The sequence below is a fragment of the Argiope bruennichi genome, chromosome 9 (genome assembly GCF_947563725.1).
Source record: "Argiope bruennichi chromosome 9, qqArgBrue1.1, whole genome shotgun sequence".
NCBI lineage: Eukaryota > Metazoa > Arthropoda > Arachnida > Araneae > Araneidae > Argiope > Argiope bruennichi.
In genome coordinates, this window is record NC_079159.1 from 117,252,834 (window position 1) to 117,276,107 (window position 23,274).

General features: G+C 26.7%; 1 protein-coding gene across 1 annotated transcript; it reads left to right on the forward strand.

Annotated features, from left to right (window-relative positions):
* The first annotated feature begins 403 nt into the window (after positions 1-403).
* On the forward strand, positions 404-22,171 carry LOC129984839 (mediator of RNA polymerase II transcription subunit 17-like). Its single transcript, XM_056094806.1, has 14 exons — positions 404-693; positions 3,472-3,639; positions 6,397-6,532; positions 9,293-9,473; positions 10,351-10,530; positions 12,099-12,232; positions 13,933-14,004; positions 14,114-14,176; positions 14,970-15,172; positions 18,247-18,303; positions 19,239-19,376; positions 19,967-20,081; positions 21,338-21,486; positions 21,833-22,171. The coding sequence occupies exons 1-14, from the start codon at positions 611-613 to the stop codon at positions 22,044-22,046; spliced, it is 1,893 nt and encodes a 630-aa protein (XP_055950781.1). The 5' UTR covers positions 404-610; the 3' UTR covers positions 22,047-22,171.
* Positions 22,172-23,274: the final 1,103 nt, after the last annotated feature.

The following is a 23,274-nucleotide window of genomic DNA, read 5'->3' on the forward strand; positions in this document are numbered from 1 at the left end:
TTTGAAATAAAATATTTATCTTATATTACGTATATTATGGAATTTTTTATGGATACTGTGACTTTAAATGCGAAATTTTAACCGAACATGGAAATTACAGGAAGTTCTACAAAAATGTTTATTAAATTTAAGCATCATCATGATAAAAAAAATGAAATGATTTCAAATTGAAATCTGAAAATAAAACAAGCCAATAGCAATATAAAGCAGGGTTCATACAAGGCCAACTATTGCGCGCAATTGAGGGTCACGCCTACCTCAGGAACATGATGTGATTCCCAATGGCAAATGGTTGTCTCATCGGGACAACTACTTGTCATTGTCCCATTGTGGACACGTGATCTTCCTGAAGTAGGCGTGACTTTCTATTGTGCGCAATAGCTGGCCTCGTGTCAAAACTGTTTAAGCCAGTGAAAACACTGTTCTTACTTCAACTTAAACTGGCTGAGGCATACGAATAACAAGCCGTATGCCATGAAATATATCGCAGTATTTAGACGATAAATATTAAATATTGTTTACTAATACAGTGTGCCTTGTAATTGTTTTATAATTTTAACCTATAGATTTGATTTGTAGGCTAATTGTTATTAATCCTAAATTATAAAAGATGTCGGTGAATGTATGTATAGAAGCTCATCAAGAGTACCAAGTACAAGAAATAACTTACGATGGCCAAGAAATTTATTCTCAGTATGTATTTTCTTTTAAAATACATGATATTAATAGGAATGATTTATGTTTCATATTAAAAATACAGTGTTTTGTTTCTGTGGACAGATTGGGTATATTGTTAAAATTAAACTGAATATTTATTCTAGTTGTTTATTTAGACTGACGTTATTTGTTTCTCGATTATAATCTTTTAATTGGACACATAAGGTAATAAAGCAAATACTTTTGTTCTGGCAGTGATACTAAAAATTACTCTTTTTAGAAAGAATTATACAAATTTTTCTTTAAGTTTCACATAAATAATGCTCATTTTATTTAGTTTTAAGATTATGTTTTTATAAGTTATTGGATATGAAGTTACTAATGCAATTTAAAAAAAAATGATAATATTGTAATAAATCATTCAAAATAACGAAACTACAATTTTAAATTCTTATACAAATTTTGTATAATTTACATAAAGCAAATTATATTTCTATTTTGAAGTAACTGTAGCTTCGTTTAATAGTCCAAGTTTCTATATTGAAGGAGGATATATTTAGAGCCAAATTCCACTGATTTCGAATGCAAGATCTCTGTATTTTTTATGTCAGTCGCAGGATATCTTTTAAAAGGCCATAAATATTCCAATTAATGCAAAGAAAATATATTCAAGAAATCTCTGTCATGTAATAATTGTTCAGAATTATGTTATTCATTGCCAATAGCTCATTCTTTTCAAATATCTTATTAAGTGTTAACAATCTTAAGAATTTGTTGAAAAACAAACTATGTGAAGTAATTTATTTTTATAAAAAAAAACTAATGATTAAAAAAATTTATATAATTTTGATACAAAGTTTGGTACTATGTTGATTGCGAGTCTGAGATTTTAATACTATGGAAGGTTATTGCAAAGATGATGACCATCTTGGCAGTATACCTTAGGGGTGCCTGGAGTCTTCTTAAAGACTTGAGGATTACTCTAAGAATGCTTTGTTTTAGATGATATTTCCAAGCTATATTTCATTTTCAAAAGGTAATAAATAATAACTGTAAAATTAATATATTTTCTAATCGATATAGCACTTTTCTAGTTCTTTTATGATCTTATTTGGTTCAAAATTGGCAGCATTATAGTTTTAAATTGTATTATTTACATTATGGACTGGATTTCAGGAATTACTTTCAGTGATTCAAGGGAAGAATTGTTTTTCTCTGTGTACTTTTTTTTTCCACATAAAATCCAAAAAATATAGCTCAAGATGATACCAAGTTGTGCTCTAACAGTTTTTATTTTGCCACATAATTGAACCCTGCATATTGGATGTAAACATATATTTTTGAAGTTGTGCTTCTAAAGTGAAATGAATGTATCAATTTCTTCAAGTTGCTCCATATTATGTCTCCATATCATGTGTCACTCTCTAAATAGATCATTGTTCCACTTCCACATATTCGAGGATTTCCTCAGAATGTGTAGCAGCATCTCTTTCTGAGATTCGGACAACAAAGCATTGATTGATTGATCATATTCCCGGCCTATTCCTCTTAAAATCCACTCTTTTGGGAGTATCTTACTGCTATGGCTCTTAAGTCAGATGAACAAGATTTAATCAACTTCAACAATTTTACTAAAACCATCTATTTTCCCTTACATCTTTCTATCGAATATAGAATGCAACACTTTCCATTTATAAATGTTCCAATCTATGGCATTTTTTACATACTCGTATAACCTTTTGATCGATGTCAACTTCTCAGCCTAGCAATGTATAAATTTTAAAATAAATGACAATCTTAAAATAGAGACAAATGATAATTTGGAATCATCTTCAAAAATGAAGATATTTTTTCCTTTTGCAAATTTAAAAAGTACATTTCTAAATAGTTTCACTGTTAATATAGAGTTTTATATGTCGGCTGTTTTGTTCAATTAATAAAAGTAATATTCCTGTAAAAAACAAAATAGCATCTAATTCTTTATTTGGTAGATTAAAGTTTGCGAATGTCATATTCTCCGAATAAAAGAAATATCTTGAAAAAATGTTGTGAATTAGAAAACTTTAGCAGAAACTAATGCATACATATTGAAAATGATATGGCATTTATCTCTTTGTTTGGCAAATTTTAGATATTAAAAGGGAATAAAAAAGAAATTAAATATTAAAATAAATAATATGGATGTATTTAGAAAATTGTTTAATAATTAAGAATAAGATGGTACCTACTTCTTTATTTGGTAAACTGAAAACTGTTAGCAACATATTCATTGTATTATAATTTATTATTCTATTACAATATTATTTATTCATATTCATTAAAAATAATTTTACCCAAATTTGTTAAATTTACTAAAAAAAAAAGGTGTAGCATACACATTCTCTAGGAATGTAAACATTTTGACAAGAATTTTTGTGATAAATCTTTTATCATGTTTGCACTAAATTTTAACTGAAAATTAGAAATCATAATTGTGAAATCTCATAAAAGCATAGCGATTCTGTTGTGAGTAAACCCAAGAGTTATTATAATTTGCAAGTATCATTATTTTAAATTCAAAATTCCTAATAATTAATTCTCCTTTTGTTAATTTTTTAAGAAATTAGAAAATTTAAATTACTGTTTATAACATTAATATCAATTTATTTTGTATCAAAAACTTTGCATTTTCTTATACAAATATCAAGGAAAATTAGTATTTATTTAAATTACTTTTTTTATTTAAAAATATTTGAAGTGTAGTAATTAATATATTTTAAGTATAATAAATTTCTTAGTTTATACATTTTTGTTATGTTTTTCTTCATTTTTTAGGCCTCTTTCTATGTCAGAGAATCTGACACGTTTGGCTCATAAAATAGATTTTGTGAAAACTGAAAGCGATCAACAAACATCAGCAGATTCTACTGAAGAAGATAGCAAAGAACTTGCTACATTTCAAGCTTCTCTATGGCCTTGGGATTCTGTGCGGGGGAAATTAAGGTAAGATTGTAATATAATTATGTATATGCATTTTAGAAAGAGATTTCTGAATGCCGTTCATAACTATAAAAAAAAATTCATCACATTCCTTTTGCAAATTTCTGTATTTTTTGCTTAAAATTAAAAAAAAAAAAATGTTTGTTTTATTATTGGCTATTTAAAATTCATATTCGAACTCTTTATTTGCAGTTCATTATGACTATGGTAAACTTTCAATTTTTTAAATGGATATAAATAATTTCTCAGTGTTTGGTGTTAAAGTTGTATTATTTAGATTTAAACGCTTTATATATTATTAGAAATCTGGAATTAAAACTTTTAATAAATTTCCTATCGGAAACATAGATATATGATAATGAAAATTTCTATCTGAGTAATATTTATCTCATGATTCTGATTTTTAGACTCCTAAGTTGGGTTATTTATTAATGTAATTCAAATAATATTGGAGTATTATTCTTAAATTTACAAATAGTGTATTTAAATTTGTGCAAATATATCAAAATATGTTTGAAAATATAAAACATCCATCAATCAGACTAGAAAAATATCTGCAATTAAGATAGTCCATTTCTGTATCAAAAAGCATGCTTTAATGTAAAGTTTGTTTGAATGCAATTTTACGAAGTTGGGAGTGTTTTTAGCTGCTGTTTTACTCACAGACTGATAATTATTTTATAAAATTGCTTTTCAAGATATTACTCTTGCTTGTAGCATTAAAAGAGTATATATATAGGCAAGTAGAAAAGTCAGAGTTATGAATATTTTAATTTGAGCTACAGATAATTTAGCTTCAAAATGCTTGGAATGATTTGAATAAATTATGAGTCATATTTGGTGGTTTAATGATTTAATTGATTAAATTGAAATTTGCTGAATAATTAGTAAATAATTAAAACATTCATTAATCAAACATTAAAAATAAACTAAACAGCACTAAAAATAAGACATTGTGATGTTTTTTCTTTTTGATTTCCTTTGTTTGACTTCAAATAAATTCTAATAATAGTTAGGATTGCATTTCAGGAATCCAAGATGGGGAATTATTAATCAAGATGTAAATTCTTTGTTATGAAAGAATTATAAAAGACATCAGTTTTTGATAAGGCTAACTTTTATTTGAAAATTTTAAAGTAAAAATATATATATAAACATATATAAATAAACTGAATCAATTATGTACATAGATGTAAAAGAATAATATTCAGTCACTTTTTAGTAAAGCTTTCCCCTCTAATTCAAATCATTTTCTTAGATTCATGATAACCTGACATCATTGTACTGTCATACCTCAGAGCAAGTAAAAGTTATAATAAATTTTTCTCTTTATATAGAAGGTGACATTTCGCTTCTGAACAAAAAACAAATGTCTTGATAATTGACTCATCATAGGATTATAAATAATTTCAAAGCGACTTCAGAAAGCAAATATTTTGCTGAATAATCTGATTAAAATATTTGCAACTCTAACTAGATAAATATGTTAAACAAAATCTGACCCTACATTCTAAACAACTGCTTGTAAATCAAAATTTAAAATTACAATATTAAATAGAGACGCTTATTAAGAAAAAATTTTAAATTTACTCAGTGATAATTATTCAAATGAGAATGAAATTTAACTCAAATGTTTCATCAACTAAAAATAACATTTCGCTTTGAGAGTAACTACTACTGAGTGAAAATGATACATGCACTATTATGTTGACACTTAATTATTGATAAGAATTTATAATAAAACTCTCATGTATATAAAATTGAAAAATTCAATCTACTTATAAATTTTTACTTTTTTTTATTATAACAAACAAAATGGACTTAGCTGAATGATCTACAGGAAGTACTCTTGAATAAGGAGCTAGAATCTTTATCTCTAGGGCTGTAATATTTTAGTTACATGTCAAGAAAGTGATTATTTTGTGTTGAAGATATATAGAAATATATTCATTTTCTATAAAACATTCTTTCTAAAAATAACTTATTTCACTTAAGCTATATACTTCATGTTGTAAAGTATATTAAAACTGGTATTTTCATAATAAGTTCAACATTACTTTAAAAAAGTGGTACTAAGATTTAATAAATTAATGTTATTATTAGACAGGTTTTTAGAGGCCACTTGACTTGATTAGATCTCGGGCTTCTAATTCAAAACCTAATTGAATAGTACACTTTAAATCCATCAAGCCAAAGATCTTCCTGTTGCTGTGGTGTGGAAGTTTAGAGGGATGGGGTAACTCGTGTATCTACCTTGTCATTTGAAAGCAGATCATCCCAAAATATCTCTAATCTTGATTCAAAATGGAATATTGATATAACTAAATTTGTCTGACTGTTATCTGGAACCCCATTCATGAAGTTGTATCTTTGAAAGTATGTGAGGAGCTGAAATATCTGAAAAAATAGGAGGAAAAGTATTGATTGTAAAATCTAACATAGTTGGTATTTTTTTAGTATCTTAAGGATATTAAATTTATTTATCTAATAAATTTAATAATCTATACTTCTAAACTAATAGTGAGAAAGTAGAATTAGGTTGTTGTAAATAAATTTAGTTGAAAAGAGCAACTAAACTCACAAATAGCATGTTTGTAGATTTGAAAAATGTTTCAGTTGTAAGCAACCAAATTTTTTATTATAAAAGTTTTAACAGGATAACTAAACATATGTAAATTGAAATCATTATTTATTTGCAGACTATTATTAATAACTTTTTTCCCCTCTTTTATTGAATACTTTATCTAATTTTTCCATTAGGTCTATGTTAACTGAAGTTTGTGTGCTCGTTGATGTTTTAAATATTGCTAAAGAGAAACGATATATGGTAATAGATCCAGTTGCTCAAGACCCTGCAGAGGCGAAACCCCTTGTTGCAGTATTACAAAAGAAAAAAGTAAGTACTCTTCATTACAATTTTTTTTTTTTTTTTTTGATGATAAAATTTGTAATGTTGGATTTGCTAAAAGCGTATATTCGATGCAAGAATTTTTCTAATATTTATTTACTTTGAATATAATTAATATATTTAAATATTATGAATTTTAATATAAAAGATTTTAAAGGAAAGACTTGTATCAATGATGCTATGCTGATTTTAAGCATCTCTACTACTAATAAAGATATGTGTTTTAGCACTCTACAGGTCAGGTAATTTGACCTAGAACTACCAAGATTGGTACATATGAGAGTGCTTGGTAATGTTCTGCTTAGAGTTATTTTTTAACTTTTTATTAATTAAAAATTAATTGAAATTTAGAAGTTTAATTGCATAGCTTCTGAAATTATAGCAGAATAATAATTTTTATATCTTAAGATTTTAAAAAAATATTTTTCTATTATACCAATTTAATAGGCATGCAAATTTTTCTTTAACTTTGGCAAATTTTAATTAAAAATTTTTTTTTTAGCAATAGATTGTATTGTTGCCCTGAAATTCAAAACTGTTTTTAATTGTTTTTTTATCAAATATTTAATTGTGTGATTATCTTCAATTGTTTAAAGCTAAAGAAGAAAAATTTTGTCTAATATCTGGAGTTTGTTTTATGAATAAAAGAAAAACTTACAATACGTAAAAATTTAATAGACAGATGATCATGGCATTTTTATTTTTAATAGTGCTTTGACGTTATGGGACTAATCACCATTAGAATGATTAGTGTAGACAATGGTTAAGTATGAACAGAAAATATGTAAGACGGTTAAAATAACAGAATTGTAGCTATGAAATTATATTTAGATGAATTAATTAGAATTAAATTTAACAAATAGCCTCAATGAATGAGCTGTAAAAGACAATAAATTATGAATATAAATTTTTATCAAGATGCTAAATAAATATAATTTTTAGAATTTAGCTCTTAAATTAGAAATACGCAATTAAAATCAGCACTTTGAATTTACAACATTTTTGTGTAGGTTTTATTCAGATTCTGTTAAATATTCTGAAATTTTTTTCTGAAAAATATTTCTGAATCAAATCAACATCAATGAAAAATTAACTTTCCATTCTAAGAAGGTACAAAAATCAAGATTTGTGATTTTTTTTTTTTTTTTTTGTTGTTGTTGTTTATTGGTAGAAAACTCTTTTCTATTTCATTGAAACTTGATGTAATTAAAAATGAATTCATGGTGAAAAATATACTTTTTAAATTAATTTTGTCCCTGTAATATTGTGTAAAGCCCCCCATGAACATGTAAAAGTCTTGCAACAACATGGTGTGGAGACTCAACTAACATCTGAATATACTGTAGGTAATTCACTTCATGAATACCATAGGGAATCTATGGGAATATGATATAGTGTTCTCTTCTGAATAGTTCATTATAAATGCATTCAGATAATGTTCATGTTTGGTGATTTAGATGACTAATGGAAGTGCGAAGAGTGTCCCTGGAGCCATTCGGTAGCAGATCTCAACTTGTGTGCTTTCACATTATTCTGCAATTGTCAAAATCCTTTGGAATGTTTAGGCATAAATGGGTATAGGTGAACGGACAGGTCACTTATCAGGTTTATCTCTTGACATATCAAGAGTTCCCTGTCACATTCATTGCACATATTCCATTTCATCCGAGAGGTTTCACTTGATTGAACAATCCCTTGTTGACGTATAAATTCTTTGGATTCATGAAGTTCTACACTAACACTTGTTGATGCTTCAGTGCTAAAATCCATTGCAATCTGAGGAAGTTATTGCATGTGTATCTTATTTAAGGATTCTCGTCAGTCGTCAATGATCCTAATCCTTCAGTCTTTTTCCAGCTACACTGATGATTCAGATTTGATATTTTACTGGATATTCATAGTATACATATGAAGTTGTCATACTTAAAATAAATTTCACTGCTACCTTGAAGCTGCTTTGTCCCATCTCTTATGTCTCGATTTTAACTCCATTTTCAAAGTCATTTAAGTGTTGATAATCTGTCATTGTAGCAGAGAGAACTCATTTAAGAGCTTTGCCAGACACCTGTTATCTTATATAGGTGCTGCCTACCACATCAGGCTATGCTGATTAAGTGTTTAGCTTGTTTATTTGCATTTGCATGCCTGTACCAGTTTTTCTAGCTTTTTTAGTTTTGTGTGTACAATGTGACAAATGTACTGTCTATATTTATCTGATAGGAACATTAAATTTGAAATTTATGAACTACATGCATGGTAATGCCTCTCCCCCCTGCCCCCTTGAAGTTCTTAAGAACATACCTCATTTGGTTTTCTTTTTTTAGTATAATATTTAAGAAAGTGACAAGGTATGGAGTATCCCTAAATTTGGTACCAATTTTGGGAGTACTGTGAATGAGTGACATTTCCATCTACTAGTTAACTAATGTACTAAAAGGAAGCTATGCTCAGGATGTTATTTACTTTCAATAATCGTTTTTTTAAAATTAATTTGGAGTTTGTCTGAATGGATATTTAATAGCTCTGTGTGCCATGGGTTTTAGCTTAAGAGAATTCACAGAGTTAGAGAGATCTATATGCAATCCTTTAAATTAGTAGTTTATTTGTAAATGTCCCAAAAAATTATCAATATATTTTTTAAGTGTATGTGCATATGCAAATTAATTGATAGGATATATATTATTTGTACTGTAATTGTTTCACCTGAAAAATTGTCTTATGAGAGATTATTATGAATTTTTTTTATAGGCACTCTCAAATGCTGCTGCTATTCTCATGAGAGGATCTGAAAGATTAAGGGAATCTCAGTCTGAAACAATTCGAACCAGAACTTTATCAGACTTTCATATTGAGTTACTTCATATGCGACAGACATGGAGGTTAAAGAAAATAGGGAGCAATATATTAGGAGATCTTAGCTTTCGTAGTGGTGAGTAAAATCAGTGGTTGAAAACATTGTAGAATTCAATTTTCTCATAGGCATCTTCTTTTAAGGATATATTTTAAAATATAATAGGTATAGATTTAGGCAAAATAAATTTCATACTGTCTTCCAATATTCTGCAATATGTTTTTTACACAAATATGAAATACAATTTAATTTGTTGCTCTATATGATTACATTTCTTGAGATCTGAGGCAATGCATTTCAATTTAGTTATTTAATGAATTTTGTTTACAGCTCTCTATTTTGATAATTTTAAACAGACTTGAAATGAGCAGCTTTTATATCAGAATTTATATAATCATATTGTGGACAGTAATATTTTGTGACAAAAGAATATATATGAAGATGTCAAAGTTATTTGTCGAACAGTTGGGTTGTCTCTTCCTCATAGAAATTATCTTTTTCTCTGGTCCTTCTAATCACAATACAGATATATATATATCCTTTTTCAGTGTTATATGTGTGATGTGTATATAATAATTTCTAATGAAGAAAATGAAATTAGTAATGCCACTGACAGTTGAAGAATACATGAAATCTACTATAACTACATTACAATTTATTTTTAAAAAAAATACATTTCTCAACTTTTTATAAAAATCCACATTTAAATTTTCAGGCAACCAATTATTTTGATTGAATAACTTTTATTTCTGAAAAATAAACTCTTAAATTGTACAGTTTTATTTTTTTAATTGAATCTTCAAAATATTATATGAATTTTAGGAAATGCACAAATAAATATAACAGTTTTAAGGGAGTATTTGAGCTCATTAGTGCAAAAATTACAAGGTGTTTTTTAATCATAGTTTTGAAAGTTTATTTTGTTTACTATTTATGTTTTTATTTATTTATTTAGCTGGTTCAAGGTATTGGCAATCTGGAGTTTTTGAAGTAAGCAAGAATGAGGTGCCTGAAAACCCACCTCCTCCGCCAGTTTTGCCTGCTAGTGGGCCTCCAGTCCGACACAATGCCATCAAAGTCACTTTACCTAATGAACTTGAAGGCTTCAGCTACATCCATGTATCTATACAAATGGGTAAAAACCTTTTCTATATTGCCATTAAGAATAACATTAATACTGCTGTTCTGGTGTTGTTTAAATTATATGGCATGATGAGTTTAAACAAGATCTCCAAAATTCACACAATGTTTGACTCTGATAGTCTCCCCTTATTTAAATTTGATTTATAAAACCAGTTTGACTTGAGACAATATTTATCAACCTTTTTTTTTTACTTGCATACCTCTTAGCATATCATTATTGATTTATATACTTCAATTCCAGACCATTATGTTTATTTACTACTATCCATATGTGGGAAAAGTAATAACAGTATAATATAGAGGTATTAAAAAAAATATTAGTTATATAAAAATGGTGTGTGTTGGTAATTATTGAGGGGGAAGTTAGAGAGTTTAATATGCAAAGAAGAGAAAATAGTTTGGAATAATCGTTGTTTGTTTTGAATGCATGGATATAAGGTAATTATAATGAGACAGCTATAAAAATATTGTTAAAAATGCGTAGATTACATTTAATCGTTTTCCATGATAAAAACGTATCAATGGAATCATGGGCTACTTGTGATATTATACAGTGATGTATCGCACACTATCACAGTTGCTCGTGATTAGTTGAATAATTATATGAGAAAAAAGCGAGTAAACTATATTTTTCTGCAATATTAGCATATATTTAAATTTTATATACATATAAAGGGTGTCCATTCTTATCATGGCTCAATAGTTAATTTTTTAATTATTAGAGTTAGCCACATATCTACAGTTGGAAAAATATTTTAATTGATGAGAAGAATTGTATTTTATGTTGCTCGAGTCAAGAAATATATTTCTCAAAAAGTTACAAAATTTAACTTTTTAAAGTCTCTAATTCTATCAATCATATTTAGTTAAATATTTTTGACATAACATTTTAAACTAAATAAAACAAAAACTCTTTCATTCCCTGCCATTAAAATTTATCAAGTTATGAAATGTTAAAAATTGCTATTTTAGACTAATTTTCCATTTACTTTATAAATTTTTTACATTTAATTGTTAAGAAAGCATTATTAATAAAAATCATACCGCATTATTATTATTTAACTCTCGCTGGATTAAGAAATAGTAAAATTATGCATTATTTAAACATTAAATGAGCATTTTTGCATTTATATATTCATATAAAAATATTGAAGTATAGTATTATTTTTTCTTCTTTCTTTAAAAAGTATTTGACAATCATTGCAAACTTTCTGATGATGAATATCATATTCATTTCACTAAACTTCACATATTGTCATTGTAGTGGGGTTCAGAACTTTTCAGTCAGTGATTGATTGCATGTATGTATGTCATACTTTCAAAATGGGCTTTAACAAGCTGCTGCTTCTTGTTACAATTCAGTTCAAATCTCTAATTTTCTTTAAGATTAGAGGGGGAAAGAAAGAAGGGGGGAGTGGAAAAGAAATTAAAAAGCCTTTTGCTTGATTTCTTTAATTAGTAAATGATTGATCATACATTATGAAATCTAAATTTGACTTTTTTTTTAATTCTGTGACTAATTTTCTTCTTATTTTAATTAAAACTGATGTATTCTTTTAGATAATGAAACTATAGCCAGTGGTGAATTAACTATACCCTTAAGTGGCAGCAGTTTAAGTCAAACTGAAGTACACTGGCAACAGAAATTGGAAGCTGCTCAGAATGTCTTATTTTGCAAAGAACTTTTTTCTCAAGTAGGTTCAGTAGTTTGTTTGGATATATTCATTTTTAATGTATAAATGATCTGAGATGTTAAAAGGTTTTTCAATTAATTTAAAAGTTAATTTGAAGAAAATTAACTTTTAATTAATACAGAAAATACAATGTTCTGTTTTTGTTTGTTTAAATTTATTGGTTCAAAAGGTATTCTTGACAATGCAATTTGAAATTTATTGCTTAAATTTTTATTATTTGATACTGGAGTAACACTTGGAGTGATAATGTCCTCCTGTTCACTTTAAGATCCTATCTTTGCTAGATTTTCTTTTTCTTTACAAACTTTGAGTTCTTCTCTCTTTATCACTGAAGATATAATTGAATTAGATAAAATGTATAAAATAAAGAAACTGTTTGATCTTAAAAGAAATTAATCAGTGTACAGTCTGGCACATCTCTACTAATAATAAAGGAGAATCTTTGCCTATGTACACTGGCACACTACAGTATGGACTTGTAGGTAACAAATTTGTCGTGATATACTTTAGTGGGTGGGAATGTGCATTTTGAACTTTTTTTGAAATTTTAATTGGAATTTTGTTTAATTAAAATGTTGATGTTTCCTCAGAACTGAAAATATATCAGATATTTAATTAAAAATTTTAGCAATCAACAATCATGAAGAACCAACTAGTTACCTAAAGTAGTGAATATTCAATAAATGAACTGAAATAATTGATGGGTCTCTTGTTTTGTTCCATTGCTATGAAGGATAATCATTTAACTTTCCTTCATCTTCATTTTAATCAATGTGCTATTTTGTTTTGCTCTAACATGTTTTCTGATATATTAAAAGTCAGTTATGTTATCTATTGTCACTGTGACTGTAAATGTACGTGTTATGAATTGCATGTATCTGACAAATGTTGCTCCATAAATGACTTGGAATATGTGTTTCATAAAGTTGGTACTCACCAGATTGATATGGCAGTACTTACAAATTTTTAAAATAAGTAATCTTAGCACAAGTCTGAATTGTCATATTTTTACAGAAATGTCATATCCGTAAAATTATTGAATAATGAGGTTTATTTATTAATACACTTTTTAGTTATCAATGTACTATTATTACAAAAAAAAGAAGCCATTAAATTTTTTTTAACATTTATTATTATTATTATTATTATTTTGTATATAAAGTGTGCAAGGAGAAAATATTGTAATCATCAAAAAATTTGAAAATATTTTTTCAAATTTGTTTGAAAAGATTTTGTTAAATCTCCGTGTTTCTAAACTCACCGAGAAAAATGAGATATTATATCAGATCCTTCAAGGAGTTGTCATTCTATCAGTCTGTGTTTTTATAAGCATATAAACTCGATGAATTAAATATATGAAATGAATGAGATTTTGTGACGACTATTGTAATTCTGTGATCAATCAATCAAAAAAAATGTCCAACGTACACATTTAGTGTTCTGGTTCTTGCACAATGAAAGCATTTCAGCAATTAATCGTCAAAAAAACCCATTGCATTATCATACTCTTTTGTAATTATTGTTTTAATAATATATTAGTACATTTAAGTAGCAAGTGTAAGAAAAAAGTTTCAAGGTTATCGTTATTAACTACTACTACTAGTTATTAATGATAGCACTTACTGATTTAAATCAGAAATATTCATATGTTAAATTTATTTAAAATGTCTTTTGATTGATATGTATAATATTTATTTCAGCTTGCCAGTGAAGCTGTTCAAACACAATCCAATATTCCTAACCTTGTTGTTGGAAATCAAATTACAACTTCAGTAAGATAAATTTATATAATCTACTTACCAAAATATAATGCTTTGCTGTGTTTTAAAAATTTCCATGGAGAATTTGTGGTATTTTTTAAAATCTCATTGAACTTTACAGCTCTTTCCTGGTGTACAGTTGATAATAGGTTTATGCCATACAACCGTCCAAGATCGTGTTAAGGTAATAGATATTTTTAGAATTAAATAATAATTATAAAAAATTTTTATTAATTATTCAAAAAATTTAAAGGATATATATTAGCATATTATAACCTTTTTGCATTAATGTATTGCTTATATTTTCAAGTTTATTTAAAAGTGCATTTGATTTGGAACAGTTACATTAGAAAGACATGAACTCATTACAATCATATTGTCAAATACTACATGTTTGAGCAGTGGAAAAATAGATGGGAGATTGAATTATTTATGTTTCATTCTTCTCTTATATAAATTCTTGCCATTAAGAATTTTAAGGTGATCTTAATTGAGTTCTATGAATTTCTATTGCTACCATCTAGTGCCCTTGCATAAATTTTGCTTAAATAGAACATTGCACCTGCACCTTCATAGTTGCTCTATGACTAATAAGTAGCAAACATGAAATAAAAGAAATTACACCCTTTTGCAAGCAAGTTAGTAATTGCAAAGAGAGAAAATTAACATTTTTAGTTTATGAGAACTCCTAGATTATAAGTGTTATTAATGGTTGCTATTATACAAGTGGACAGATTCAATGATTTGTATAATAGACATACTGAGAAAGAGGAAATGCCAAAAGGATTAATCATTTTAGTGGATATATAAATTGGCTACTTTATAATTGCATATCATAAATTTACTCTCAAGGAAAATTTATGATCCTTCTCATATCACTCATTATACTTTTCAGCAGTTTTATCAAAATATAAAAGGGTTATAAAAATTTTCGACCTAGACATTTTGACATGTTAATATTTATTTATCTATCTTAGGGTACAACCAGCAGCACTCAAACTCGTGAACATAAGCCTGTGCTAGAGCATTCACTGCACCAATTGTTAAGAGAGTTGCATTACAAAGCAATCCACCACCCTATGCCTCATCCAACTACTTCAGCCTTGGGTATCAGCAAAAGGAGGAGGTTAGCAGGACCAGAAGCATCTGATATCGAAACAATTCGTCGCTCCATTGAATAGTAAGTGTGGTTTTTGTCCTACATTAAGATGTTAATTTTTGTTTTCTTGGTGTAACTAATACTGGTGAGAAGCTTTCAGTTGTAATCAGAGTTATTTCTATAATCGTATTTAAAAAATTGCTCCAAGTTTACATTCTAAATTAACTTGATATCTGAAGAAAAGCACAGCACACACTATTTTTGAAATGATTATCAAGAGAAGTTTGTGTCACTGTTCAATTCAAAAACCAATAATTAATTAAATTCTTATTATAGTGAAAAAATTTGATTTTGAGATAAGATTGACATATATACATATGAAACACATACAAAATACATAATGAAAATAGCAATTAAAATTTAGATTGAAATTTTCTTAATGGCCCATCTTCCTAATTTAAAGGAAATTGTGCTACCTTATATGAAGAGAAAGAAATCATTATTGCACCTTGATAAGGCAGAAGATAAGCTCTGTATTTACATATATATACAAGTGGAAAAGGAAAAACAATAATAACAAAACAGCACTATTTGGTGTAGGAGATACAATCACATAAATATTATACATACTAGTTATGATAATCAAAAGAAATAATTTGTTTTGACATGATAGTCATAAAGAAACATGAAAAATACTATCACTTCGAACATAATTGAAATTACTAATTATTTATCATCAATATATTAATGTAAATAATTACTTATCAATGTTAAAAGCTGCATACATTTTAATTAGAAATACAGTATGTCATAAATAAATTAAAATTATTAATATAAATTATCCATATCCAAACATTATTCATTCATTTTCTCAATTCCTATTTTATAATAATTAAAAACTTAATTAAATCAAGTAATTATCTTCATAATATGTATTAATAGAAATAGTAAATAGATATATAAGTATGCATCAAAAATATCAGAAAGTATATTAATAATACTTCAAAGACAGAAAACGAATGGAAATATTTATAGATTATAGAAACAATATGGAAATATTATAGATTTGACTACATTCATAGAAAACACTATTTTCAGTGGTAAACTAAAACCACTTAAATTCTCATTTCAGTCTGTTCATAACTAAAATGGCGAAATACGGAATTTATGTCCAAAATTCTTTGATGAATTTTTAGTTTTGCCTCATTTACCAGATTGTTGGAATCTCAAAACACTTTCAACACACAACTCATCAGCCATTTAAGACGTGATAAGTTGTCATCTGACATTAAAAAAAGGTAATTTACACAGATGTTATAGAAAGAATTGCCATTTTGGTTTGTTTTAAAACTTCTGTAATGTATTGCAAAAAACATACAAACATTTGCTGGATACATTTCCATTGGTCAATAAGAGAAACTTATATCTGTCATCTTAGATATAAGCAACACATCTGGTATTGAACCAGTTGAAAAATTGTATCAGTAATGATGGTAACATGAAACTAGAACTACCAATCACAAATTTAAATATATTTCTACCTGTGTAAAGCAAATATTATATAAGCCACCTAGTCTCTTCCATGTATTTCTCCCACAGCCCACAAAATGGGGAGTTGAAGGGAGATAGAAATTCAGACCAACTTTATTTGTGTATAAGTAATTAACAACATTTTCTACAGAACACACTCTTTGAACCATTAAAACATTGAATCCATAATCATCGAATAATTTATACGGTTTACCTTCTCTCACTTCAATTCAAAGATAAAACAATGGAGGGAAAAAATGAGACTGCAGTTGTAAATGCCAGAGATCTCCTAATATTTCAAGATGCATGATTTTCACACTGAACCATTGAAACATGCACATATCTTTTCTGAGTTCTTCTTTCTAGAACTACAGTTGAGAAGGCTCATGTAAGTCCATTCCAATTTTTTAGAAAACCTTATAAAATTTTTCTTGAGATAATGAAAAATCACCCATCATCTGCTGAAAGAAATTACTTTGAAGTTGAGCTACTGCACATACTTTTAGATTATTCTTAATAGCAGTTTTTACAATCTAGTAATATTGACTTATTGTAGCATAAATAAGCTGGTTTTTTACATACAGGTATTTGTGATGGTAATATTAGATTATCAAATCATCCATAACATAATTCTTAGCTAAGATGACAGGATATTTGGTATTTTCATGCATTCTAGCATGTTGAAACCAGTCATCTACATCAATATTTTATTTTTATCTAAGTAGAGGGGTTAGTACTGTAATTTATTATGAGGTTTTAGTGATTTATTTTCGAAATGATGTATTGTATCAATAAATTCTTTCTTTGAACATGTTTCATGAGCCTTATCTAGCTCTATACTTTGGAGAAAAATCAGATTCCAATCAATGCCTTGAATATTTTTTATAAAATGAAGGCAGTAACTAAATGGAGTTTAATCCAAGATGGACATTTATCGAACAGATTAATTAGTAGGCTAAGACTTTTGTATGCTTTCTTCTTAGTATCAGCAGGAAAAGTATTTTATGCCTTCTAAATTTATCAGAAAGTCTAAAATGTTTTGTATCAGACATTAAATAATCATTTGAAGAATAGAAACTTCTGTTTTATAAGCAAGCAACTTAAGCTATTTCTGCGTTGTTCACATGGCTTGGAATAAGAAATTTGATTTAAATAATTTTATTTGCAGGTTAAATTATATCAAAATCTACTTACTCATCTATTAAAGGATCATAGTTTTGACACAGTCATTTATCCCTTCCAAATATGGTAATTTGTGACTAATTTTTCTAACAGCTATAGGGAAACTGTAATTATCAAATTCTGTTTGTCCCATATCCTGTCGTTACTCCAATTGGGGGTGGGGGGATTTCAAGTGAAAATGGGGCAATAACTGTGAACAAAACAGCACCATATAATGTGAGAGACACAGTCCATTGCCATCTCACATAAAGAATAATTAACCTTTGAATATTATTTAAGTATACTTGAAATTTATCTGTAATTATTGTAACTTTATATATAAAATGTACAAATTAAGGACTTTTTTATATTAATACCAAATAATCAATCATTTATATATATATTTTTCTTCATAATATAAAGTATTCTAATAATCATATAAATAAAACATTTTTATTTTGCAGCGAAACTCTTTTGGAACAAATTATAAAACAAACTCGACATGTTGTACTAAGATTAAGGTGAGATTTTTATCATTTTTTTTTCTTCATTGTTATTTGTAAATACTTTAATCTAAAGTAAATTAAAAATGTATATATTTGAAGTATCTTGTTCTGTTTTTTATAAATTGATCTGTGTTTAATTTAAAGTACATTTAGAAGAGTAATTTATCCTAACTAAAAATTATTCATCATTATTTGCAAGTCTTTACTAAATAATAAAGTTATATAATATTAACTTAGATTTCAAGTGCAGTAGTTTTTCTTTCTTTCAGTAATTTTCTAATTGACAGATATTTAAAAAGGATTCTTTTTATATAATTTGCTAAATGCATTTTTTGAACATTTTTTATTTGTGAGAAATTACTTTTTATGATAATATTGTTAGTAAGAAAATTACCAAATGAAGCATTACGTTTTTTTATTGTTTCCTTTATTAGTGTTGTAACTTTCAAAATTATTTTTTATGCTGCATGCTTCCATTAAAAAAAAAAAAAATTAAAGGATTTATTTTTTAAATTGAAATTTCATTCAATAATTATCTGAAATTTTGCTATTTCTTTTGATCATGTATCATTCTTAGTTTTGAAAATAAAATTTGAAATATTAAAAAAAAAAAAAAAAAAAAAAAAAAAATATCCTTTAATTTCATATTTAAAGTCAAAATCCATTTATTTAAGGAATGCATTTTTATATCCTATTTAAAGATTCTCAGCATTCATTCTACAAGAAAAGATTTTATAAAAGCTTTTATACTACTTCATTAATAATGTGAATGTGTAATGAAAAATATTTTATACAACATGTCATTGAATATCAATAAATAAAGTGTTAAACATGCTGCAAATTTCACTCCTACAATTTACTAACTGAGGTAAAAAAAAAAAAAAAAAAAAAAAAAATACTAATCTTATTATGAAATAATTTTTTATTCCCATTTCAATTTTTTTAATTAGGACAATGATGATAATTGACACCTTTGCTTGTGAAATAAAAGATCCTTTGATTGTGGCACATTGGTTATGTCTGAGCAGCCCCACACTAAGCAGTGTAAAAATTAACATCATGACTCTTGGTTATGAAACTATGTGCAGGTAATGTTTTTTTCTAGCATTTAGCTTTGTTTTTTGCTTTAAATTAATTTATATATAATTTTAAAATAAAACTAATTTTATCTTATCAAAAAATGTTTAAAAAATTTAATTAAGTTGTATATCAGTATCTGTTGGAGAATTTCTGATTTACTAGAATTATTTTCATGAACTGATTATCACTCCCTTCTTTTTTAATATTCTGGAAATAAATAGCATAGTATTTAAATAAAATCTAAGAATAACCGAAGGAAATAATAAAAGCAAGTTGCTTAGTTTTCAATATAAATATTGCTTCTTAATCCTTGTTTTTCTTTTTATAAATTTAATCTTTATTTCTAAAATTACATTAAAATTTTATTGTACAAAGGTTTTAAAATAAATATCTTAATCTGCAATTTTGATTATAATGTTTTATAAAATATAATTTAAATGTTTCTTGGGAAAAATTGTCCTGCATAATGTTCATTTTTAAAATTTTCATAACTTTTTAAAAATTGTCTCTTTTGGCTATGTATCTTTAGAAAATTGTGTAAAAACAGACATATTTTTTGTACAAAATATTAAAACAATATTTCATTTTTGATGAATAGAACACCATTGGTTATTCATGTGGAGGAAAAGAGCTTGAAGGCAATTTGTAGGGATGGTAGAACCATGTCATTATCTTATGAACCAGAAGAGCTTCGATATCTTCTCATGTGCCAAGTAAATGATTGAAAGATTTTTTTATTGTATTTTAGATTATTATGCACTGTATATGAAATTAGTTTCTTTTAATTATAAAAGCATTGAAAATCTTGAAATAAAAATTCTAAGCTATAAATATTTTAGTGGGCATGGTTTAATTAATTTATTTGTTTATAAAGTCAAAATGATTAAAGTATTAAATACCATTCAAAAATGAGTTTGAATTTTTTTTTTGAGTAAGGATTGTTTTCAGAAGAAAAAGTAACAGCATCACATAAATGTAGTTTTTCAATTGAAACTGTACATTTAAAAAAAAAAAAGAGAGAGAGAGAGAGCATTTTTTTTTTTCAAGATAGCTCATTTGGAATTATAATAGCTGTGGATATTTTGTAATATTAACATTAAAAACAGAGTAATCTAATTTCAGATGACACAGTATTGGATGCATTCTTACCTATTATATAAAAGATTAATTTATGAAGTTGGTCATTCGTTTAATCTATGGTTATGTATTAAAAAATTATAAAATTTCTAAATATATAGCTTGGATGGTTTGACTATCCAAGACTGGAGGATTTGTCATCAGAATGTAATCAGATTTCATTTTGCAAGGTCATGTTGCTTTTGTCATTTGTAGTCCAATTTTGATGAGTAATGTTTTTGAGTTGCCATTATTTATAGACATCCCAAAAGTTAAAGGATAATTGAATTCATGCAATACTATTCCCAACACATTGTGCAGAAATACATAAATCTAGTCAAGCAACATCAGTTTTTTCGTACTTAGAAAAAAATTAATAATAAACAATAAAGCATCTCAAATGTTGATTCCTCTGGGAAAGTATAGTCTTTTGGCTACCTTTAATTATGTACTGTATTTCTTTAGATGCTACCAATAACTATATTCTCACTCAAACACTAGGCTTCTTTTGCCTTTAGTTTTGTTTGCAGCCCAAATAAATGATTCACATTTATTTTTTATGTTGTGTATGCCAGGTGTATGTTCTTATAATGCAGATATGATTTACTTCTGCAGTTAAAATTCAGTTCTACAAATCTATTTCTGTTTAGGAGATGAAATTTATAACTACTATCTTCTTTGCTTGCTTTGGAATTTCCTCATAAAAGATCCCTTCACGAAGAGGGCAATAGAAATATATTGATTGTGACAAAAAAAGCAATTTAATCTATTTAAAATATAAATTAATGCAGTTATTTGTATTTATACAATTTCTGTCCAATGATATGAGAACTGTTTTTGTTTCTTGAATTAGGCCTCTCAGCATCAAGTGAATGCAGCCCAAGCTTTAGCAAAACTAATGGGATGGAAAGTGCTGTCCTCTGGCATTAATTTAGGAGTAGGAAATGTAGAACCTACTGGAAATGCATCTTCAGTTTTGATGACATCTCCTGCTGGTGACAGGTAATATTTATGTATTATTGTTATTCATTGTTGATATTGTCTACAAAAATTTCATTTTCTGTTTGTGATAGCTTTTTAATAAATAAATTGCAAAATTTCTTAGTGTTGGTACATTTAGACTTAAGAATTTTTATTGTCTATACCCTTTTTATAATGTAGAGGACATAATTTGATTATGCATTTATAATAGTAAGTTGTAATTAGAAGGCTTAGGACAGAAAGTACATATTAATATAATATCTCTAATATATAATGAATCACTTTTAAGCCCATTGGCTATAAATTTTGATAAGATAAAAATTCAAAATTACGTTAATTGTTCTTTACTACCTACTTATAATTTTAGGGTGATAGCTCTTCGCTGTAGTCCAAAGAATGGAATCCATGTGAGTGTGTCCTTTTCTCCACAGACTACAGACTTTTATCCTAGTACATTGGTGCGTGATAGAAAGTGGCAAAACTTGGCAGGAAGTTTCAGGGAAGTGACGTTAGAAAAAATGGAAGGAAGGAACTTTTTAAATAAGCTAGAACATCTGATGGCATGCCTCACACCATGTTGATGTTATTTATGAAAATCAAATTTTATTTTGTATTTATGTATATATTGCATTTTATAACTGATATACTATCAATTTCATTGTACATGTTTCTAATATATGGATAATAAAATATTAATTTCAATCGATGTTTTACTTTCTTATATGTCTCCCTAGAAGAATATATAAATTCATACCCTTCATAGTGAAATTGATTAAAGAGTGTTATGATAGATATATTGTAAAATATTAGTACATTTTTCCTACCCTTAGACAAAGTAACTGTTTTGTATTTTAATGTAAATTTTAACTTCCTTTCCTACTTTCACTTTAAGAAGATGTAAGTCAGTATTTTAAGAAATAGTACAACTGAAGAACATTAGTAAACTTTACATTTTAACTGATTTGATCCTGCATTTACTCATTAAAAGTGAAAAATAATCACAACTAACTTGGCATGTTTACAACAATGAAATTTTCTGTTGTATTAGAGCTTTAAAATTTTGTACAGTCATGTGTTCATAACAATATTTTCAGAAGTCAATTATCAATTAATATCAGAAATACCATCTGATAATTTGAAAATTAATTATTTGTTTATTAAAATGCAGAATATTAATATAATATTGATCAGTGATTAGAACAATATAAAAAAATCAAACCATGATGAATTTTAAAATATTAAATTTCTATTAAACTTATGAGAGTTTATTTTTAAGGGGGGGGGAATGCCTTGGAAATTCCATTAGAAATATACAATATAGTGTCAGATAGCTAAATGCTTTATGTTCTTTTAATACGGTTCCCTAGGCCTATCAATTATATTTAGTAAAAAATTATCAATATACAGTAAAAACATCTCATTTATTATTAAAATTGACTGAATTATAACCTAAATTAGGGCCGTTTGAAAAAGTAATAACAGTACATGATTTTAGTTCGACAGTGATCCCTTAAAATCTCTCTCAAGACCCTGAAATGATCTAAAATAGCAATTTTCAGTATTTCCCAAATTTGATCAATTTTGGTCACAGAACAATGGATTTTTTTTTCTTCCTGTTTCAAATGTTAGGAGTATCAAGAATAATTTATTAAGTATGATTGATAAGATTGGAGGACAATATAAAAAGTTAGAATTTTAACTTTTAATAATATACCAGTTATAATATATATTTAAACAGCATAAAATATAATTTAAATTATATTTCGAATTGCTATGTTACAAATTACATGTTTGTCTCTAAGAATTAGA

What these genes read in the sequence shown, in the direction of transcription:
- LOC129984839 (XM_056094806.1), top strand. Translation starts at nt 611, where the DNA reads ATGTCGGTGAATGTATGTATAGAAGCTCATCAAGAGTACCAAGTACAA. An exon ending in GCAAAGAACTTTTTTCTCAA is followed by an intron (nt 12,233 to 13,932) that starts GTAGGTTCAGTA and finishes TATTTATTTCAG; the next exon opens with CTTGCCAGTGAAGCTGTTCA. An exon ending in GATATCTTCTCATGTGCCAA is followed by an intron (nt 20,082 to 21,337) that starts GTAAATGATTGA and finishes TTCTTGAATTAG; the next exon opens with GCCTCTCAGCATCAAGTGAA.